The sequence below is a fragment of the Oncorhynchus clarkii genome, chromosome 13, assembly GCF_045791955.1.
Source record: "Oncorhynchus clarkii lewisi isolate Uvic-CL-2024 chromosome 13, UVic_Ocla_1.0, whole genome shotgun sequence".
Taxonomy (NCBI): Eukaryota; Metazoa; Chordata; class Actinopteri; order Salmoniformes; family Salmonidae; genus Oncorhynchus; species Oncorhynchus clarkii.
The window spans coordinates 37,067,875-37,092,118 of record NC_092159.1 but is presented as its reverse complement, the minus strand read 5'-3'; the positions used below and the strand labels follow the sequence as shown (position 1 = coordinate 37,092,118).

General features: G+C 44.9%; 1 protein-coding gene across 1 annotated transcript in view; it reads right to left on the bottom strand.

The window, feature by feature from the left end:
* Positions 1–24,244, bottom strand: part of LOC139364621 (sterile alpha motif domain-containing protein 14-like) — a 32,790-nt gene that overhangs the window by 5,118 nt on the left and 3,428 nt on the right. Inside the window, exons 2-9 of the mRNA XM_071101511.1 lie at positions 21,705–21,757; positions 15,684–15,841; positions 12,966–13,299; positions 12,566–12,665; positions 12,377–12,445; positions 12,074–12,230; positions 8,435–8,563; positions 2,954–3,109 (exon numbers count right to left, since the gene is read on the bottom strand). Coding sequence (XP_070957612.1) covers positions 2,954–3,109; positions 8,435–8,563; positions 12,074–12,230; positions 12,377–12,445; positions 12,566–12,665; positions 12,966–13,299; positions 15,684–15,841; positions 21,705–21,744 — 1,143 coding nt within the window. The 5' untranslated portion in view covers positions 21,745–21,757. The remainder of the gene's footprint in view (positions 1–2,953; positions 3,110–8,434; positions 8,564–12,073; positions 12,231–12,376; positions 12,446–12,565; positions 12,666–12,965; positions 13,300–15,683; positions 15,842–21,704; positions 21,758–24,244) is intronic.

Here is a 24,244-nt window from a genome sequence, read left to right as displayed (position 1 = left end):
GAGAGTGGCACTGTCTATCAATACATTTTAAAACAAGAAAATGGTGCTGTCTGCTTTGCCCCTTTACCCTATCCTACATATTACCTCGATTACCTTGACTAACCTGTCCCCAGCACATTGACTAGGTACCTGTACCCCCTATATAAACACACTGTAGCCTCGTTATTGTTATTTTAGTGTGTTAGTTTAGTTTATTGAGTAAATATTTTCTTAACCTTATTTTTCTTAAGGCTTTGTAAGTAAGTATTTAACATTAAGATCTGCACCGGTGCATGTGCCAAATACATTTTGTTTTGATTAATATAAGGAATTTTAAATGATTTATACTTTAACTTTTGATACTTAAGTATTTTTAAAACCAAATACTTTTATACTTTTACTCAAGTAGTATTTTACTGGCTGACTTTCACTTGAGTAACTTTCTATTAAAAGGTATCTATACTTACACTCAAGTATGACAATTGGGTACTTTTTCCACCAGTGCATGTAGGTAAGGGTAAAAAAGTGGCTAGGCAATCAGGATAGATAATAAACAGAGTAGCACAGCATATGTGAAAGTGTGCCACAGGAGGTTGGTGGCACCTGAGTTGGGGAGGACGGGCAAGTGGTAATGGCTGGAGCGGAATTGGTGGAATGGTATCAAATACATCAAACACATGGTTTGACGACATTCCATTCTCTCCGTTCCAGCCATTATTATGAGCCGTCGTCCCCTGAGCAGCCTCCACTGGTGTGTGTGTGGGTGTGAATCACAGGAGGTTGGTGGCACCTTAATTGGGGATGGGCTTGTGGTAATGGCTGGAGTGGGAGTAGGTGAAATGTATCAAATCCATGGTTTCCATGTGTATTTGACGCCCTTCCATTTGCTTCATTCTATACATTATCATGAGCCGTCCTCCCATTAGCTGCCTCCAGTGGTGTGAATAGAATATAACTATATGTACACACAGATTTGCCTTAGGCTTCAACTCCCAATTAATGTAAACAGACGTTAGAGAAACAGACACACAACCCTTGACATGTAGTTTGGGAGTTAGGCCTAGTACATACACTGAACAAAAATATAAAACGCAACATGTTTCATGAGCTGAAATGAAAGATCCCAGAAATCTTCGATATCCACTAAAAGCTAATTTTCTAAAATGTTGTGCTCAAATTTGTTGACATCCCTGTTAGTGAGCATTTCTGATTCGGCAAGATAAACCATCCACCTGACAGGTGTGGCATACCAAGAAGCTGATTAAACAGCATAATTACACAGCTGCACCTTGTGCTAGGAGAAATAAAAGACCACTAAAATGAGCAGTTTTGTCACACAACACAATGACAGATGTTTCAAATTTTGAGGGAGTGTGCAATTGGCATGCTGACTGCAGGAATGTCTACCAGAGCTATTGCATGTTAATTTCTCTACCATAAGCCACTTCCAATGTTGTTTTAGAGAATTTGGCAGTACACCCAACCAGCCTCACAACTCCAGATCACGTGTAACCAAGCCAGCCTAGGACCTCCACATCCGGCTTCTTCACCTGCGGGATCCTCTGAGACCAGCCACCCGGACAGCTGATGAAACTGTGTGTTTGCACAACCAAAGAATTTCTACACAAACTGTCAGAAACCGTCTCAGGGAAGCTCATGTGCATGCTCTTCGTCCTCACCAGGGTCTTGACCTGACCACAGTTCGGCATCGTAACTGACTTCAGTGGGCAAATGCTCACCTATGATGGCCACTGGCACGCTGGAGAAGTGTGCTCGTCACAAATGAATACCAGTTTAAACTGTACCGGGCAGATGGCCGACAGTGCGTACGGCGTTGTGTGGGCGAGCAGTTTGTGGATGTCAATGTTGTGAACAGACTGCCCCATGGTGGCGGTAGGGTTTTGGTAAGGGCAGGCATAAGCTACAGACAACAAACACAATTGCATTTTATAGATGGTCATTTGAATGCACAGAGATACAGTGACGAAATCCTGAGGCCCATTGTCGTGCCATTCATCTATCGCCATCACCTCATGCTTCAGGATGATAACTGCCCCATATCGCAAGGATCTGTAAACAATTCCTGCAAGCAGATCATTTCTGGAGTTCTTCCATGACCTGCATACTCACCAGACATGTCACCCATTGAGCATGTTTGGGATGCTCCGGATCAACGTGTGCGACAGCATGCTTCAGTTCCCGCCGATCTCCAGGGGCTTTGCACAGCCATTGAAGAGAAGTCGGACACACAATCAAAAAGGCCACAATCAACAGCCTGTTCAACTATATGTGTCACACTACATGAGGTAAATGGTGGTCACACCAGATACGGACTGTTTTTCTGATCCACGTCGTTACCTTTTTAAGGTATCTGTGACCAACCGATGCATATCTGTATTCCCAGTCATGTGAAATCCATAGATCGGGGCCTAATGAATTTTTTTCAATGGACTGATTTCCTTATATGACTAAATCAGTAAAATCTTTGAAATTGTTGCATGTTGGGTTTATATGTTTGTTCAGATGGCATGAAAGTAGTCACTCTCACCAGCAGAGAGCAGTGAGATGATACTTAAAGAGACCCTCTGTAAAGTTGTTGTCGGTGAGTGTTTGTTTTTGACTGGATCAATCAGTCAGAGATACTCTGCGTTTTACTTTGATCCTATATGCACTCACCTCCTCCCATCCCTCTCCTCTAATCTTGTCTCTTCCGCTTCTCCCCTTTCACCATCTGCTCTCATCAGCCCACTCATACCCATATGCCCTTCCTCTTTTTTTCCATCTCCTCCTCTACCATTTTCTCCATCCATCTGCCATCCTTCCTCTCCTCCATCTGCCCTTCTTCCTCGCCTCTCCATTGTCTGACCCGGATCTCCTCTGCTCCTCCTCCTTGAACTTAGTCCCATTCCTTCTATCCTTCCCACTCCTCTCTCTCTCTCTCTCTCTCTCGTTTCCTTCCCTGAACCATTCTCACCTTGAGCTTGGTGCCGTCCATCAGGAGGAGCTGCTCCCCGTCGATGTCCCTGGCAGTGAACTCTGGGATGTACTGCTCCATGTTCAACCCCTTCAGCCACTGGCACACCTGCTGGGTGCTCCACGACGACACGAGGCACAGTGGCTCGTCAATAGGCTGAAAGGAAAGTTGCCCAAGATATTCAGTTATTCAGTACAATTGTGCCGCTTCAGCTCCCTAATAGGAAAAATGGCTTTTTTGTGGGGTAGCAGTCTGAAGAGCATGTTAATCTGCCCCCTGGTGGTCATGAATAGCACAAAACAATGTAGCCTTACCTCTCTCCTCGGTGCAGTGACAGAGCTAACGTTCTGCCTCATTACACCCACTGATATGACTCTTTAGGTTGCAGTGACAATTACAAAGCTGCCTCTATCGTCTAGACCCCCCTTGCGTCACACCCATGTACACACGCGCGCACAAACAACACTGTTTAATCTAACCCCTGGTCTGAGTGGTGTTGGAAGCCTGGTGGCTAGCATGGTCCTGTCAGGTTGGCTCTCTCTGTCTGCCAGGCACCGAGGTGTCCTCAGAGTGTCTCTCCGTCGGCGGTGAAGCACAAGAACAAGTGAAGCGCTGCTAAAAAATTAACTTGGGGTGATAGAAGAGGCTGTAGCCGGCTGAGTGCCAGACGGGCAGGGTTTCGCACGTTGGAGACGATTCCATTGGTTCCTTTGCGCCAGACATGCGCCCACACAATCGAGTGCAATTAAAGTACTCGAAAGAAAACTACTCTCAGTACCCAGGTCTGACGTGTCTCCTGCATCCCTCTGTAATGGTAGCTTAAGGAGATGAGAGGGAGAGAGTCATAAAGCCCCTCTGAAAACCCAATATGCTGAGCTAAATCAGACCCTCCAACATGCTGAACTAAATCAGATGTGACGGGAGAGAGAGAGCTAGTTTACCGGAGGTAATTGATTCCCTAATCACTGTGCAGCCGTGTCTGACAGCATCTGGCCAGGGAGTGTTTTTTGAGGTCGCAGAGCACTCACCATACTCGAGTTGTGTTCAAATACTCACACTAACAGCACTATTTGTGACTTGAATTGAGTATATAGTATGCTTATTGGTCATAGTATGGTTATAGTTAGCATGCCAAAAGTTCCCGGATGTCATACTAAATTCGCCACAATATGAAGTATACAAGCAAAGGACACTATTTCCATACTTTAGGGCCCATTATTCCATTCTTCATGAAATGGGCGTGGCTTCAAATTGTTTCCAGATTTGAAAAAAATTGCAGAAAATATGCATTCGAAGTACAACGAGAGCAGATACATATTCATTGGTTTAATTAATTATGACAAATGTTAAGAAAATATTGAGCAATGTAATAAGGTAATGACTTAAGTTACCTTACACGTTAGATTGGCTGACAATTTGTTAGCTACGCTGTCCTTACAATTCACATAGCGTATCATTACAGCAGTAACATCAGTTGGCTTGCCAGTATATTAACTATAGGCTATCTAACTAACAATCCAACGTTTGTTGACTTGATTACTCCATGGACATTCTGGTGCTTTTGTAAATTTGCTCTGGCTATCTGCTCCGATTTCAGAGCACTTTTGTCTAAGCGTTCCAGAGTGCAGAATAATGAATTTAGCAGGCTCAACACCTGTTGAATATGGCCAGTGTCAGTAAATGTCGGCAAAAAAGCCTAATTAAATTGTTGCCAGCAACACAGTTACAGTCACCAACGCTCTGGATAACATGAAAACTGCCTAACCAGCTCTGCTAAGGCGAGTAAATTGGTCAGAGTGGTCTCATTTGTGTGTGCAAGTAGCTAGCCAATGTTAGCTGGGGTGCTTGACTGCCATTTTAAGGTCAGAACGCTCCAATCAACCCTACTCCTTGCCCCGGGCGTCCAGTGTGCGCTCCGTGAGCGAAACGCTCAAAATTTACAAACGGACAACCTGACAACGCTCTGAATTTAAGAACACACCCGAAGTCATACAATGTCTAACGAGTCATTTGTTATGCTAGCTAGCTAGCTAGCAAGAGGTTGCATAGCAACAGCATCAACTTCCGGTATACATGCGAGTATGCTCAACTGAAAGCATACTGTTCGTTTACAGTATACTAAAATGAACTTATAGTATGTAGTATATACTCATTAAGTATGTAGTATACAATATGTTAGTATGGGTATTTGAACACAGCTTCAGGCTTTAAAAACACCAGGACCACACACTCTACACTGTTTCAGTATGATATGTTGGATAAAGGAATAAAGACAGACACCAATGTTAGGTTCAATAGCCTTGTTTGGAGTCCGGGGAAACAGTCCGGCTAGTCGATTACCTATCAACTAGACTCCGTAACATCATCCTTTTCAATAGAAAGTGCAAACATAAAGGCATAACATTAAGTTCTTAACAGTCAGGTCATAACAATAGAAAAAGCATTACATTTTCTTTTTACTTCAGTTGTCATCTTCCTTTTTTCATTTAATTTAATTATTTAAGAAAATATATATATTTTAATTAACCGAGGGCAAGTTAACAGTCCCTTGCTTACAGAGTAAGCCTGTCCGGTGGCTTGCACAGCCGACCCACCCGTGAGTAAGTATTGGCTCTGACAGAGGTAGGATTAGGGGCACGAGCTGGAGTGCTTGGTGGTTGGCCCATGTCTCAATTCTGCGCCCCTTACCCTTAGGCCTGGACTGTGATCCAGCTCATCTAGGTGAGTGTATGGCGTGTTCTGGTTTGTCTGCTCTGCTACGCGCAGATCCACCCGATTGCGACGATAGAGGGAGCCACCAACATCCACCAGGTAAGAACGTGGTGCAACTCTCTGCAGGCATGTGCCCAGCCTCCAAAGTCCTGTGTGGTCTCCTGGCAGCGGGTTTCATCCTTATCGTTTCACCCACCTCCAGCTCTAGTAGGTCTCGAGCAGTCCGGTCGTAGAAGCACTTAGCGAGCTGCTTTCTGTGACGCAGTTTGTCCGTGACGCCAACCATGACGCAGGGCTCAAGTAGCTTGTTAGCTACGTGGATGGTTGCTGGGCTGCTTGTCCATGTTTTCGGTGGGTGTGTTCCTCCACTGTAAGATCGCTTTCCACCTGCTTAACAGGTTTTTTGCAATCTTGACAGCTGATTCTGCCTTGCCATTTTGCTTTTGGGTGTCTTGGAGAGGAGGTCACGTGGTCAAACTCCCATTCTGAGGCGAAACGCTTTAACTGTGCAGTGAATTGTGGGCCATTGTCCGTGATTACCTTGTCAGGCTGACTTTGCCTTGCAAACTGCGCCTTGCAGCGCTTTATGACCGTCTCTGCAGACAAGTCAGGGAGCAGTTCGATTTCCCAAAAGTCAGAGTAGTGATCAACGATGAGAAGATAGTCCTTTTGTCTGTGGCTGAATAAGTCCATGCTGACGATTTGTCAGGCCCTTGTGGGCAGTTCGTGTGACATCATGGTTTCCTTTTGCTGTTCATGAGCATACTCGTTGCATGTGGTACAGTTGCTGACAAAGTCTCATTTCTGCTTGCATGTTTGGCCAGTATAATGTTTCACGAGCCTGGCGGTAGCATGCGTCACCTCCAACGTGACTGGAGTGTATGCGGGTAAGCATCTCTGGACGTAGTGATTTGGGAATAATGACCTTCTGACCTCTGAACAAGACGCCATTTTGCACACTGATCTCATCTCGAAAGGTCCAGTATTCTCTCACTGTGAAAGGTGTCTCCTCTTTCAGGTATGGCCAACCTGCGAGAGCCATGGACTTCAGTGACTGTAGGTGTTCGTCCTTGTCAGTGTGTTGCCTTATCTGGGCTAGGCGGTGATCTGTGACGTTTAAGTAGTCTGCCTGATTGATCTGTTGAACATCTTGTCGTTCCTGCTGTAGCGAACAGATGGCTTGCCGCTGATAGACAGTGTCTCTGCCTGTACATTGTGTTGTTGCCCTGCTCAGTGTGTCGCTGATGTACATCTCTGGTCCTGGCTTGTAAATGACCTTCAGGCTGTAGTTTTGCAGAGTCAGGAGCATGCTTTGAAGCCTCTTGGGCGCGTTGAAGAGAGGTTTACTGAATATGGCAATGAGTGGTTTGTGGTCAGTTTCAGCGGTGACCGGGTCTCGCTGGCAGGAGAAGACGATGCGGAGGCACTCTTTCTCAATTTGTGCATAGTTTTGTTCGGTGAGGGTGAGCGCTCTCGAGGCAAACGCAACGGGCTGGCCTTCCTGCATAAGGCAGCATCCAAGTCCCCTTTGGCTGGAGTCGCTCTGGATTGTGACAGGCTTCATGACGTCGTAGTAGCGCAACACTGGCATGGATGAAGCCAGAGATTTCATCTCCTGCACTGCGGCCTCGTGCTTGGGTAGCCAGTGCTAGCCAGTATCCTCATTTGCAATTCCCAGCACTATTTTGTCACGAATCAATTCATCTTTCAATCCCCAGTATTCACAAGTGGCGGATTTCTCTCTCAAACGGGTTACAAAGTTGTGTACTGACTCACCCTCTTCCTGTTTGCAACTTCCGAAAACGAACCGCTCGTAAATTACGTTTCTGGCGGGTTTGAAGTAATTCTCCAATGCATCCAATAGCCTTTGCATCACACTGTTGTCGTGCTGCGAGGGTGAGATTGTGCCGGTAGATATGCCTGCATTCGCTGCCCATTAAACTCCTCAGAGTTGCAGCTTGTACCTCATTGGGTTTCTCATGTAGACCGGTCGCCAGCGCATAGTCCTCGAATTCATCCCTGAAGTTGTCCCAATTAGTATTCTAGTCCCCTGTGAGAACCATGGGATTTGGTGGCGGAATGTTCGCTGCCATAGCAATGGAATATGAGATTTCTTTGCCTTCAGTCATCGAAGTAGGTAGTGATGCTAGCTAGCCAGCTAACAACGAGTTGATCAGTGTTGTGAGTAGGAAACGGCGTGTGTTCGCATATGGAACGTAACTGCGCCTATACTGTACTTAGCTACAAAAATAACAAACTTGTGTTTTCCGAGCCACTTCTGACACCATGTTTCAGTATGATATGTCAGATAAAGGAATAAAGACAGACACCAATGTCAAGTTCAATAGCCTTGTTTGTGCATTGTACAAATCCATACACATGGAGTCCGGGGAACAGTCCGGTTAGTCGATTACCTATCAACTAGACTCCGTAACATACACTCCTACTGCTTTGGATTTAAGTGAACTGCCTGGAACTTCAAATTGAATGCAGTGTGTGCTATAGTATAGTGTAAGTTAGTTGCCACCGGTAACCAAGACGACATAACCCCAAATGGACATCCGGTAGTTATTTCAGGTAATGGTACACATTTTACTAGAGAATAATTCAGAGTTTTGTTGGTATGCTATTAGAGATTTGAGTGGAATGCTGCTTTAATCAAAAATGGTCTCTTGCATTCTCACTCTAAACTGAAATCGAGTTTAGATCCATTTAGTCCGAGGCCGAGAATGCCCACTACCACCACCACTGCATTAGGAAGCCCTTTACCTCGTCTGAGGACTGGGAGAGGGTCTGGTAGCGTTGTGAGGAGCGGGAGGACGAGTCGGCTGTGGTCCCACTGGAGGCGTGGGGGGGACTACGGGGGGGAGGAGAGAACTCATCACTCAGGGCAGACTCCTGGAGGGGGGGGGGGGGGGGGGGGGGGGGTAGGAGAGAGCAAGAGTGAGAGAGAGGAGAGAAATGATCCAACCATGATAAATTAATACCGTTTTGTCTGCATTGTGCACAGAGATATTTTCATTGAGTGTGACCACTGTGGTCAAACAGTATTGGATCGATTGATTTGTCCACTTCAAGATCAATTACATCTGACATTAGAAGGATATTAATGCATTGTTCGTAAACCTTACTTTCAAACAGTTTATGCTTAGAAAGATAAAAATGTTTGGTCACAGCAGTAGCACTTTCAAAAAAATACAGAAACATAATATTTGTGATTAATTTCTCTCTCAAATGATGCCCCTCCGAACACATATAAATGCACACACACACGCGCAAAAGAAAGTCACAGACACACAGCCCTATAACGGCCCTTGACAGGCCCCTTGAGAGGAGGAAAGCAAAGTCATGGGTATCTGCCTCCTCTCCAGACACCAGGCTTATTAGGGCTACGTCCCAAATGGCACTCTGTTCCCTATATAGTGCACTACTTTTGACAGTGGTGAAAAAAAGTACCCAATTGTCATATTTGAGTAAAAAAATAAAAGACACCTTAATAGAAAATGACTCAAGTAAAAGTGAAAGTCACCCAGTAAAATACTACTTGTGCAAAAGTGTAAAAGTATTTGGTTTTAAATATACTTAAGTATCATAAGTAAATGTAAATATTTTTTTCTTTATGGTTAGCCAGGGGCACACTCCAACACTCAGCCATCATTCACAAACAATGCATTTGTGTTTAGTGAGTCAGTACAGATACCCCAAAAACGACTTAAGTAGTACTTTCAAGTATTTTTACTTAAGTACTTTATACCACTGCCTTTTGACCAGGGTTCTGTTCAGAAGTAGTGGACTATGTAGGGTATAGGTTGCCATTTGGGACCCATGCTAGAGCTATTATCCCAGCTGGACAGGCACACAGTGGTAGAACATTTAATGGTCCTCTCTGCTTTCAATGGAAAGCTGCAGCTTTAATTGCTATGCAGAGCGAAGGGCCCCAGCCTCCGTGCTGATGACTAAGTGCCTATGGGATGCTTTGCATAGCTCCTCCTCACTATTAAACCCCACGGAGCTCTGTTCTAAAAAGGCACTCTCGTCCCTATAAAGTTCACAACTTTTGACCCGTAAGTCAAAAGCATTGCACTTCATGGGAAATAAAGGTGCTATTTGGGACGGGCCCAGGATGCCGAACATGTTGCTACTGGGGCTTTTAGATGTGTCATGGTGGAGGTGTTAGAGAGTATAAACACTCCTCCTGCCCCAATAATTGGGAGGGTTTTGACTCAGAATGGATCAAACCAAGTGAAGCTGAGAGGGGTGGATGGGTGTTTTCTCCCATAGAGGGCTATATTCATGAACTCACCGAACTGCTTCAAAAAGTGATTCAAAAGTTAAAATATGTTTTTAAAGCATATGTAAACATGGGCATTAGAATATTTATTAGCCACTAAGTGGAAATATGTTCTGCTACTTTCCTATTTTTGTTAAACAGTAATCTAGTTGTCTTGACATTGTCGTTGGGGTTAGCTAAAATCATCGCAGCGGTCAAGTCTCCAAGGTGAGTAAATCAACAGCATCGATTGCATCATGGGATTTCTGCATAAAACTGCAAATGTGTGCAAAGAGAGCCACCCAACAAGAAATCTATGTATTGTTAGGTGTTCTGTGCATGTACCTTACTGGTTATATGTTTTAAATGGCAAGGATATGAACAGGCTACACATGAACATATTAGCAGAAAGAATCTGTGGAAGAGCTTTACCTCAATATGTCAAATATCATATTTGTTGTGCTTATGACACCTTTGATTTATAAAGCAATTTGTGCACATAAGCAAGAAAACTATGAAGCTCAAAGAGCCAGGCTTGCTCTTAACTATACGTTTGACAGTGAAATAACATTTAAGAAACGTAATACGGAACACACCTTGTTACATCAACGGTGTGATCGGACGACTGTGTATTTCCTACCAGTCCTTTCTGGGCCTCTTAGCTAAACAGCCAGTGGCCCACAAGCTTCTGAAACATTATCTATTTCCCTTAGAAATACTTAGGCCTTTGGCAGAGGCTTTAATTAGCTGGTGCAAAGTCAGTGGGAGGCATATGTCTGCCTTCCTGGGTATTGAGCGGGAAACCACTATAACCCTGTGCCTCAGCCTCTTTCATTCTGTATATTAAGCTATGTTTTCCATCCAATAGATGCGCATGCACCAAACCATGTAAGAGGAAGACAACACCAAAATCCCTCAAAATGGTCAATCGGATCTGTCAACTGAAGTCTCCTGCATCGAAGCCATGTTCTTGTTTTAACTCCCGAAGTCTGTCGGTTTGACACGAGATTGTGACATTGTGCCGCACAAAAGGCCATCGATTTCCCCTCTGTGTAAATGTAGCCATCTTTGTCGATAAATGTCGAATAGCAGCGCCCTCTTAGACTCAGAGGAAAACTCGCCTTGTTTCCTAATTGGGTTTCAATCCCCTCAGACTCTCCACAGGAGCTGTCACACTATGGGCCTCTTGAGAGAGAGCGAGAAAGAGAGAGAGAGAGAGAGAGCAAGAGAGAGCGAGTGAGGAGAGAGAACTCGAGAGAGAGAGAGAGAGAGAGCGAGCGAGAGCGTGAGAGAGCGCGCGAGAGAGAGTGTATGTATGTATATATATATATGTGTGTGTGTGTGTGTGTGTGTGCGAGAGAGAGACAGAGGGGGAGAGATGGATGGATAGTGAGGGTGGGAGAGAGGGAGAAGAAGAGGGAAAGTGGGAGAGAGAGAAGAGAGGGAAAGAGTGAGAGAGAGAGATGGATGGATAGTGAGAGTGGGAGGGAGAGAGAGAAGAGAGAGATAGAGGGAGAGAGAGAAGAGAGGGAAAGAGGGAGAGAGGCTTATGAAGGATGACGAACTTGACGATGCTTGTCTCATCTACGCAAGTCTGTTTATAGCAGTGTTATATCTCTGGTGTCTGCTTCTCTAAACTGTTGACTGTTTTCATTTGATGTGGATTTGAAGCTCAGACCCAGTGGGAGAAAGTTCTCTCCTTCTGGGCAGTTCATTTGAAAAGATTTGTTAAAAGCATTTAGCATATCTCCAAGGGTAACAGCAGCATCCTTTTCTCGGTCATTTAAACTGTGGAATGTATAGACAGGTTGGTTGAAACGAGCCACTTACGATTCACCACATGACAAGTTTCTTGTCATTGTTGCTAACTCTCTGGCCATCCAAAACCATAACAACACACGGCCTTCTGTCCACTTGACGTGTGCGCATCATTGTCGTGACGTTGTCAGACGTGGCAGAAATCTCAATGACAGACATGAAATGAAGACTAGCCTATATGCTAATGCTAACATAAACACATGAGGCCTCTGACAATGATAAAAACACAAAGTGGACAATGGTAGTAGTGACACAATAGTGCAGTCTGACCTAAGTATGGTATCTGGATGTGTCTATATCTTATTGTGGATGTGAGTTACCTGAGAGTTGGACTTGCGGGGGCTGCAGTCCTGTGAGACCAGTTTGGGGGAGCAGGGCGGGGTTGCCCCGGAGGACACAGAGCCCCTGGCGCTGTCAGTGAACCAGGAGAAAGGCACGAACGAGCCAGAGGACCTGGACGGGCTCTCAGATGACTCCCTATGCAGTGAAAGAGAGATTCAATATGCTAACTGAAAAAGACAAAATTATGCCTCTCATGTGCTAAGTAGGTCTAATAGAGCCAACATTTTGCCTCCTGTACTGAAACAGAGGGACAGAGCCAAAATGGCTTCCCATGGACTCACCGGCTTCCCATTGACAGTCTGTTTGACTTGTCTTTTCTGACTCTCACATAGGAGCGTCTCAGCGTGACCCTTCAGAAGAACAAATAAACAGTGGGTTAAAATCAACAGAAAGCACCAGTTTTGAAACTGACCAATTTACAATGCGTTTACAATGTAACCAGTTTAAATGTCTCAATATTGAGCACTTACCCCAGGTCCAAGAACCTTCTCTTGGTCTTCTTGTCGAAGATAAGGCTGTTGTTGCCGGTGTCGGCCGGGCTTGTGTCTCGACTGTTTTCTGAAACTAACACTGAGAAACAATGAAAACATTAATGATTGGACAAAGCATTTTTTGATTCATTAACTCACCATTACCAACATGTTGATGTGGCCTTAATGGTATGGCAGTAGTGGTGATTGTGTATCAATACATTTATGGATTAGCCAATAATGCACTTAAATGCTATGTGTGTGTGTGTGTGTTTTGCCTCTTTAGGCTTAATATACCATAGTTAATATCACAGGGCATTTCATTCTTAGTGTGGGGATTTGGACTGTAATAACTAGGATGAGGATTTTCTTGCCCAATGCGGATGGCTGCCTCTCTTACCCTCACTGTCTGGGCGTCGTGCCCGACGAATGTAAACAGGCGAGCAGTCCGAACTGGGACACGACTTGGAGGGAGAGCTGTTGGGCGTGGTCAACAGGGCCTCCTGAGACGTGGCATTTGTCAGCTGGCGGTACCGCCCCCGAGTGGCTAGCGACCCGGTCCCGCCCTCCTCCGGGGAGCGCCTTAAGGAGGAGGTGTCGAAGGAGAAGACCGGGCTCCGTAAGGTGGGACATGGGGAGGACGAGGAGAGGAGCGAATCAGGCGAAGGGGAGGAGCCTCCTCGCAGGGTGGAGTGGAGGGGGGAACTGACGGAGTGCAAAGGGCTGTCCAGACACTATGGCACAAAGATTCAGAAACACCACAACATGTTTATATGTGAACTGACTGAGACAAACAATAAGCACACCCACACGCACAGACAGACATACATGCTCACAAGCATGCGCTTACACACACACACACACACACACACACACACACACACACACACACATACACATATACATATACATACACACACACATATAAATACATGCACGCACCCACTCATGAACACAATTAGGGACATATGAGTTTAGGTCAATTCCATTCCATCTCCTGTATAGTAAGGAATAATTGGACATGAAATTTGAATGGGAAAATGCTCATAACTGGAGTATGGTACTTTTCAAATTGAGTGCCAGTCCAATGAAATGCCTGATTGGGCTGGAATGCAATTTGAATTGAGCCCAACTCTAGTGAGAGAAAATACTCAAAAAATGACCAAACAACAGATGAAGAGAGCGAGACACTCTCCAATGCCCTCCAAAATAGCCTAGGCCATTGAGACATTCTCCCTTCTGATAATCTCCATATCATCTGAACTGAGTTCTAGGACTAAGAAACAGATTTTATATGGATGGTTGACCGGTCTTCTACCATCTACAACTAAATGGGTTTAAATCTAAAGAATTCAACCATAAAATCAGATTGTCAAACGAAGCAGGGAAATATGATTCAATGGCTGATTGAGTTGAGCTTTGTTTTTAACCAATCAGGATCTACTCACGAGTATAGGCATGTACAGCGCTGTTAGTTATAGAGCTCTAGTTGCTTAGCTACATGTGTGCAGTATTATGGTATATTGACCACATAAAATGCTTAATAAATACCTAAAGTCTCCCTTGGTGCTGTCTATACAAAGATATCTATCTATACAAATCAAATTTTATTGGTCACATACACATGGTTAGCAGATGTTAATGCAAGTGTAGCAAAATGCGTGTGATTCTAGTTCCGACAGTGCAGTAATATCTAACAAGTAATCTAACAATTACCTAATACACACAAATCTAAAGGGATGGAATAAGAATATGTACATATAAATATATGGATGACCGAGCGACATAGGCAAGATGCAATAGATGGTATAAGATACAGTATATACATATGAGATGAGTAATGTAAGATATGTTAACATTATTAAAGTGACTAGTGATCCATATATTAAAGTGGTTTGAGTTTCTATGTAGGCAGCAGCCTCTCTGAGTTAGTGATTGCTGTTTAGCAGTCTGTAGGCCTTGAGATAGAAGCTGTTTTTCAGTCTCTCGGTCCCAGCTTTGATGCACCTGTACTGACCTCGCATTCTGGATGGTAGCAGGGTGAACAGGCAGTGACTCGGGTGGTGGTTGTCCTTGATGATCTTTTTGGCATCGGGTGCTGTAGGTGTTTTGGATGGCAGGTAGTTTGCCCCCGGTGATGAGCTGTGCAGACCGCGCCACCCTCTGGAGAGCCTTGCGGTTGAGGGAGGTGCAGTTGCTGTACCAGGCGGTGATACAGCCCGACAGGATGCTCTCAATTGTGCATCTATAAAAGCTTGTGAGGGTTTTAGGTGACAAGCCATATTTCTTCAGCCTCCTGAGGTTGAATAGGCGCTGTTGCGCCTTCTTGACCACACTGTCTATGTGGGTGGACCATTTCAGTTTGTCTGTGATATGTACTCCGAGGAACTTGAAACGTTCTACCTTCTCCACTACTGTCCCTTCGATGTGGATAGGGCGGGGTGCTCCCTCTGCTGTTTCTTGAAGTCCACGATCATCTCCTTTGTTTTGTTGACGTTGAGTGAGAGGTTGTTTTCCTAACACCACACTCCCGGAGCCCTCACCTCCTCTATGTAGACTGTCTCGTCGTTGTTGGTAATCAAGCCCACTACTGTTGTGTCGTCTGCACACTTGATGATTGAGTTGGAGGCGCGCATGGCCACGCAGTCATGGGTGAACAGAGAGTACAGGAGGGGGCTGAGCACGCACCCATGTGGGGCCCCAGCGTTGAGGGTCAGCGAAGTGGAGATGTTGTTTCCTACATTCACCACCTGGGGACGGCCGGTCAGAAAGTCCAGGACCCAATTGCACAGGGAGGGTTAAGACCCAGGTGGTGAAGGTAGGGAAACAACATCTCCACTTTGGGTGTTGGGGCGCAGTCCTTGTTAGCGGGCCGTGACAGTGGCGCTGTATTATCCTCAAAGCAGGCAAAGAAGGTGTTTAGTTTGTCTGGAAGCGAGGCGTCGGTGTCCGTGACGTGGCTGGTTTTCTTTTTGTATTACCAAGACAAGGCCCTTGCCTTCTGTTATCACATGCTACAAGGTCATCATCAGACTACAAAGGAATGTGTCTTGTGGGTGTGCCTGTCCCTTTGAGAGTCCTTGTCACCGATTGATTGGCTCTCATGCCTGTCACTCACCTTCCTCTCCAGACTGTCATCTCCCTCTGTGGAACTGACGCTGTCTCGGAAGCGAGAGCGAGAGGGGCGGTGCCTCCTGGCTTTGACGGACAGCTGGGCACGCCCCTTCTGTATGCTGTTGTCCAGCAGCTCTGTCTCTGGGATGGCCTCGTTCAGGTCTGAAGGTAGAACACAGAGAAAATTACGAAATTCACAGAGAAAAGCTCAAATAAGTACTGGAGACCGATTTCAGAAGTGCTTTTTACAGATCCATGCAGAATGCGTTACAAGGAAAGCCCAGACCTAAACGTTAGACTACAGCTATTTCAATAGATTCCTTTCACCTGGGACCTAGAAAGATAAACTACAGGGCAAAAGCTAAATCCATGCATACAAAAGAAAATCCTCTAATGTCTGTGTTACGAGAAGGTTCAAGATGAGATTACAACCACCATACCACCTTTGCATGTCACACTGAGGAGTTTAATTGATCAGGTGAAATGTGTTTCTGGTCCTCCTCCTGCTCAAACATCCTCCATCTGTGGTGAACCCAGAGGAGCGATCCTTTTGCCTTCAACCTCTTGACCCCAATCTGAGAGCCCTTCAGCGTTTCCATCAATTATCTCTCCCCGCCCCTCCCCTCATCCCTCACTCCATTCATCCAGCCCCCAGACCCCAAATACATGACAAGGAATCCATTTAATCACATTGGGCGTTCTCCTGTGACTGAGTCAGCAGAGGATTGTGGGGGATGAACATTGAACCTGAATACTTGTCTTCAGAAAGTATTCATACCCCTTGACTTTTTCCACATTTTCTTATGTAGCAGCCTGAATTTAATATGGCTTACATTTAGATTTTGTGTCACCCGCCTACACACAATACCCCATAATGTCAAGGGGGAATTATGTTTTTAGAAACGTTGACAAATTAATTCAAAATAATGAGGTGAAATGTATGAGTCAATAAGTATTCAACCCCTTTGTTATGGCAAGCCTAAATAAATTCTGGAGTAAAATGTTGCTCACTCTGTGTGCAATAATAGTGCTTAACATGATTTTGGAATGACTACCTCATCTCTGTACCCGACTCATACAATTATCTCTAAGGCCCCTCAGTCGAGCAGTGAATTTCAAACACAGATTCAACCACAAAGACCAGGGAGATTTTCAGACGGCTCGCAATGAAGGGCACACATTGATAGATGGGTAATAAAAAAAAGCATACATTGAATATCCCTTTGAGCATGTTGAAGTTATTCATTACACTTTGGATGGTGTAGCAATACACCCCAGTCACTACAACGATACAGGCGTCCTTTCTAACTCAGTTGCCAGAGAGGAAGGAAACCACTCAGGGATTTCACCACGAGGCCAATGGTAACGTTTAAACAGTTACAGAGTTTAATGGCCGTTATGGGAGAAAACTGAGGATGGAGCAACAACATTGTAGTTACTCCACAATATTAACCTAATTGACAAAGTGAATAGAAGGAAGCCTGTAAATAATAAAAAATATTCCAAAACATGCATAAAAAAAAAACGTGGCAAAGAAACTAACTTTATGTCCTGAATACAAAGCGTTATGCTGGGGGCAAATCCAACACCACTCTTCATATTTTCAAGCATGGTGGTGGCTGCATCAAGCATACCCATAATGAGACATTTCTGAATTTCATGTTCAATAAATTTGCATAGATTTCTAAAAACATGTTTTCACTTCATTATGAGGTATTATGTGTAGATGGGCGAGTTTCTTAAAAATTTAAGCTGTAACATGTGGAATAAGTCAAGGGGTTTGAATACTTTCTGAAGGCACTGTATCGATCCACAGACACAGTGCCTCTAACCCTCTACTCAACATTAGCTTTTTACTTGGCACTGTAGTAGGGATTCATGTATTACAATTACCGAATCAAACATGTATGAATGTCAAAGCCCCTGACAGAATTCAATTGATCTATTACTTGTGAGAAATATATATTTCTCACTTCTTTCTTTTAAACACATGTAATTAAATTGTATTAGTGTTTTTTTCTCCCTCTTCAGGAACATGTGCATCAGTACAGTGATGGAGACACAGAGGGGCCAGATTTGAGTGAGTCAACAGCTAAGTGCTCTTGTTACGGTTGTTGTTTCAGAACGGAGGCCAGTGATGAGTCATTGGCGGCCACGCTGCAGTGAAAGTGCCAACTAACAGGATTCATCTGATACCCCTCTCTCACCATGCTGACGCTCAGATCTCATCACAGACTGTACTGTACAGAACAGCCCGGACCGCTCCTATACCAGAGGATCTAACACCAGCCAGTCAGCCGAGACAGACTAAAAATAAGATACAACAGAGGAAAGTGGTGAAACCTTTTATCAGCTATGAACAACACAATATCACTGAAGTTCTCTTCTCTGATGCTCACTGCAGCCATTCAGGTTTGGGACAGATTTTTGGAATATATAGTAATTATTATCTTGTCCTGGACAATATTAGGCTAAATAGCTGAGAACCTATTTTCAAAAGGATCCCCACCACCGACACCAAAAGTAATTACAACTCGGGGGGGTAAGTAAGCGAGATAAATCAAAGCAGAGAGAGAGAGAAAATATGACTCAAGTCTTTGTGATGTGTGAGAATTAAGAGGAAATCTAAAGATCGGCTCATATTTCTTGACGTGCATATCTTATTCCCTCTCTCCCGTGGCTGAGTGCTCACTCTAATGTAATTGGTCTTTAATCATGTAGAAATGCCAAGTCAGGCAGCACACTGTCCATGCAGGCACTCAGTGGGGTTCAGAGACACAGGGATAATGATAAGGAAGGAAGTGTTGATGAACACACTCGGACACCAAGGACATGAGGTTCAATGAAGTATATAAAACAAAATCTATTTCACCTCCTTAGCAACACAAATGTGACCGATTTATCTACAACTCATTTAAATATTGTTTTAGAACAGTTTTTAAAAATATTCTGAGTCAGAATGAGTCAGCCGGCGACAGGTTCCCGCGCATCAACGGGGGTGACCGGTCCGCTCCTGATCCCCGGGATCGTCCCTTGGGTTGGCGCCCTGCCGCTGGTGCCGAACGCACCGGGGAGGGGGGTACTGTCAGTTATGCTCCCTCTCCGGCTCTCTAGGTCGCCATGCTCCTGCGTCTTAGCCGGATTGACGGGTTTCCTGCGCCTCTGCAGAGTTGACTGGTCCACTCCTGTTCCCCGGGATCGTCCTTTCTGGAGCCGCGCATCGGGGAGGTGGTACTGTCACGTGTGCTCCCTCTCCGGTCTAGGTCACCAGGCTGCTCGTTATGGTGCACACCTGTCACCATCGTTACGCACACTTGCATGTCGTCAGACACCTGGACTCCATCACTTCCCCGATGACCTTCCCTACATATGTCACTCTTGGGTTCCTTCCCCGGGCGTCATTGTTTCCGTTTCATGTCTGTGCGTTGTTCTAGATTCTTGTTTTGTATTGTGTTCCGTTTATTTTATAAAAAACACTCACTCCTTGAACTTGCTTCCCAACTCTCAGCGCACATTGTTACAGTTCTGTTATGAACAATAAGGGAAAAATAAATCGGTTCCAATCCCTGTGTGTCACACATCACTCCAGAAATAGAATTGAGCACAGAAGTGAATTGCTCTAGTGGTGTAGTCGAGTGGTAACATCCTTGCACAGCAGGCTCAAACTCAAGCAGCACTCAAAGCTAATTTGTCTAGATAGACACCACTGGGTCTAGCTTGGGCTATCGAGTCCAAAACCACAACACTCCAACTCAGTGTGGTAGAGTGTAAGATTCATTAAATTACATTTCATGCAATCTGGGGGTGAATGGAATTGAGTGCTTTGCCGTTTCGGATTGGTGCTGCTTCCTCTACCTGGTTAGGTGGTGTGTGGGTTGAGGTAAAGCTAGCAATCAATGCTACGGCTACAGCAACAGCAGAGTGAGTTCGCTGTGGGATGCAGGCCAACCAAACACTGATAATCATCCATAACTACAGGCCCCTGATTCAGCCCTAAAGCAGGTCCTTTTCCATCTCTGTTGGAACGGAGCTAGGTTGGAGTGTGATACGGGCTCTGTTTTGGGTTGTACATGTTTGGTTTAACTCCCCGAGTGTTAATGTAAAGGCTGGTTTACTATATGATACATGCTTTGTAACTCGGGAAGCAAGGTTTGGTTCAGTGTAACTGAAGCCTTAAGCAGGCGTTATATAAAAGAACGTCAGCGCAAGGCTTGAGTGGATAGGAGTTCTCAGCCTATAAGATTGAAACTGTATGGCGTTCGGTTGGGTTCAGTGTGTTATGGGCTGTGTGCTACGATAGCACTGTGACTGCTAGTTCAGTATGACATTGTCTTTGTGGTTCATCGGATGAGCTGTGTATTGGCTGGCTCCGTGGTTCATTATTAGGATGTACACAGCCAGTAATGAAGGCAGACAGGCCGAACCGCCGCAGAGGGAAACTGTTATGCTCGCCCCCGCCTACATTCTCTACCACGTTTCCACTGAGCGAGTCAAGGGAGACCAAGCACAGCGACCCCAAAAGACAACAACCGCAACAAGCTTCTTTTTTTTTAACAAGATGAATCCCTCACCTTTAAAAGACTACATTTCTTGGCTCCAGTATGTCAACAACATTATACGAGACTACAAGGAGGAGTAAAACAGGGTGAAGGAGGATGGTGAACTGAGAGGCCCAGAATCACCTCTCTATTCTGTTTCCTTTCAGTTACCCCCCTGTGGTGCACACTATCCCCTGCTCTTATTAGATCTAGTCTGTGCTAAGAGGCACCATTAAATATTGACCAAACCAAGCCACACAACCCCCCCCCCCCCCCCCCCTCTCATCCTCCCACCCCTTATTGGATTCTACACAGACCATACAGTACATAGAGTAGGTGGGGGAAAGATATACTACAACCCACCCCCACTAAAGGTATACAGAGCGCACTACCCCCGACTCTATATTTCCCTGTGGGCCTGTCTGGAGAGGTATGAAGGTCAATCTCACACTAGAGGAAAGCGGGGGTGGGTGTGTACAGTATATTAAGAAAACGGCAGAGAGCTGGCGAAGCAAACAAGATATGGTCAGTTCAAAAATGTGCATTAGTGTTGCCCACTGCCAACATTTCGAGACTGTCAGGCCAATCCACTGGCTGTTTTGTTTTGTCTAATTTAGTGACTGAATATTATGAATGATGTGCTGTGGAGACACACACATAAATGCAAACAGACTCTAAATATACCTCACATCCGAGGCAGCGAATGACAGGCAGGTAGATGCACGTTTCAATGTTAGCCAAGTGAATCCATAATACCGTTGCAATTTCTGGTTTTCAAAGGAGTTGAGCTCATTTGGGGCAATAAGACAGTGTCAGGGGGGTAGAGGGGGGCAGGTATGCACTAGTCGGCACATTGGGGAATTGGACCTGACGCCGCTGAGACCCAAACGGCTGAGTCCACACAAAGGGTGACGTTCCACATTAGTGCTGGGGTGTCTTATTCAGGGAGAGAGAGGTGACCTGGGAGCTGTTCTGAAGGGGAATAGGGAGTATTTATAGGACTCTGACAGAGGTAGCTTGGTCACTGCTGGTTACAACGTTATATACAAAAGGTGCTGTGATGTAGAAGTCTGAGTCATAGCCTCTTTAGGAATTGATTTTCTTAAAATAGGACATGGAGTGTTTGTGTGTGTGTGTGTGTATGTCTGCATGCATGTGTAGCCTGACTAGACCACCCTTTTGGCTGAGAAGGGCAGTCATGAGATTTCATACCATAGGCCTTTCCACGTATCATTACAAGAACAGACCCCCTCATGTTCCACAGATTTCCCTGACCCACGGCATTCAGAAAGTTATAGGACCAGCACACAGAGCTTAGGTCAGACACACACCATGTCTGTGTGCCTCATATTGTGTATCTTTCTTTGATATGCACACACACACAAACACATCTCTTCGTTCGTGTGTCACATGTACAACGCTCATTAAATGTGTGAGACACAAACACACACACACACACACACACACAGAGAGAGAGAAACACTCACCAAAAACATTTTCTGTCTCCTCCAGCTGTGTGGCAGACATGGCGCAATGGGCACTGTGAAGATGGAGAGAAACGGAGAGGGCGGGGGTGATAGGATTCTAGATTAGGTACTGTAGAAACAAAAACATAACAGACTACAGTGCAGAGAGAGAGAGAGAGAGAGAGAGAGAGAGAGAGAGACAGAGCGCAATGAGTCGATGCATTTATGTATATCGACAAGTTTAGTCGACCTGCAGCCCTTAGCTTAGCTTCACCACCCATCATCTAACAAGCCTCCTCGTCTCGTCTGTCTGCTACAATGGTTAGCCCCGTGGCTGTTTCTCCCTGGGAGAACCCTCAAGGAAATCACATTAGGAATTTACCAGAAAATGAGCAGCGACCCCCTCCCCCCCAATTTCTACTCACTCACACGCACATAAAAACACACTCATGCGCTAATGTGCACATCTGCCCAGGAGCATAGTCATCAGGGTGATTGATCGCGAGTGCTCAGCTGATCATCACACTGCTGACCCATTTCCCTGCTCGCCAGGTAATTAAACATGCAGATAAAGAAGAGAGAATGGAGGGATGGAGAGATGAGAGGAAAGCACAAACACACACTGGGGATTCCACACCTTCCTAAGGAATGGCTGCATGATAATGATGGATGATGTGTGTATTTGGGCTGGAAAGGGGTTCATGCATTACATCTCAAATGGAGGGTGTTACACTGTAGTATAAAGTATGGCTATTTTAGTGGATCAAATGTGAAATATATCTTAGACTTAACTCCACAAACAAAACATTCAGGATCAAATGAAGATACATAAGGTTGTGGGAAGATTGTTGCAAATGAAGATGATTAATGTTGCCCCAAGCTAGCTTATCCGTGAACTGCAATCGACACTCTGGACAGTATCCTTTAGATCTATTCTACCTTATCAGAAAACTCTAAAGGATGGTAGCTCTGTGCTGTAATAGATGCGTGGGGAACACAGTGCTGGTAGCTACAATAACTGTTGAAAGCATTGGACAGAGTAGTTTGTTGCAGTCTGAGAAGAGTGGCCGATTATTTTCTTTAAAAAAAACATAGCTGGGCTTTTGTTTTTCTCTTCAAAATCCACTTCTACCAGAACTGGCCTGGGGGTTAAATCTGGCCAATAATACACTTACTGCATTAGCGTTTGCAACAAACATCACATCTGTGATTAACTGTCTCAAGACACTTCATTCTTCGCATTCAAAAATTCTGCACAACTTCGGACAAAGAAAGCATTATCCAAAAGTGCAGCTTCATCATGCATGATGCACCCTCTGTTTTTCAGACATTCAGCTACTCATCCGTTAGTACAGCGAGTGCTAGGCAGCATAGCATCCCCTTTACGACACCGTCAAGAGTCTCATGGAAGGACTCATTGAATATGGTGACACCAGATAGCTCCATGCTCCTATCACTTGCCACATGAAAGCCCAAGCAACCCCTTGATTCCACCTACACAGTCTTAGAGCCATGGTCAAAATGGATAGAAAGGGTGACCATTTAATAGTAATGGACAGCCAGTCATTTAAATCAATGATCATCAGAGAGGAAGGAGATGAGGAAAGGAGACCATTTGATAGAAATGGTTTGTAGATGGAGAAGCCACGAACAGTGTGCTGACTGCACCAGCCCAGAGGGGAAGAGGGGAGGTGAGTGGGCAGGGGACCCATGAGAGAGAGGCCATCTGCTGCCTGTGGCCCTGTAGCCGTGGCAGGACACAGCAGCATGGTTAGCGCAACACGGGAATGTGTGTGTGTGGGAGGGGGGTGAATGCTCTCTGTGCATGCGTGCGTGCATGTAGCTGTGAGTCCGGGTAAGAGACAGAAAACGTATGGAATGCTAAGATAAATCCTGTATTTGAAAAGACAGACATCAATAAACAGACAAAAAGGGCAAGAAAAACATGTACAAAAGTGGGATGAAAACATCAATGTTAGCTTAATGAAGGAATCATTTACCAGTCAAAAGTTTGGACACACCTACTCATTCAAGGGTTTTTCTTTAGTTTTACTATTTAGTGAATAATATAATATTGAAGACATCAACACCATGAAATATATTTTATATTTGAGATTCTTCAAAGTAGCCACTCTTTGCCTTGATGACAGCTTTGCATTCTCTCAATCAGCTTCATGAGGTAGTCACCTGGAATGCATTTCAAATCAACAAATGTGCCTTGTTTAAAGTTTATTTGTGGAATTTCTTTCATTCTTCGTGAGTTTGAGCCAGTCAATTGTATTGTGACAAGGTAGGGGTTGTTTACAGAAGATAGCCCTATTTGGTAAAAGACCAAGTCCATATTATGGCAAGAACAGCTAGAATAATCCAAGCCAAATGACAGTTACTTTAATTACTTCAAGTGCACAGACAGAGAGTTAACTCTGCTGCAGAGGATAAGTTCATTAGAGTTACCAGCTTCAGAAATTGCAGCCCAAATAAATGCTTCAGAGTTCAAGTAGCAAACGCATCTCAACATCAACTGTTCAGAGGAGACTGTGAATCAGGTCTTCATTTTTATT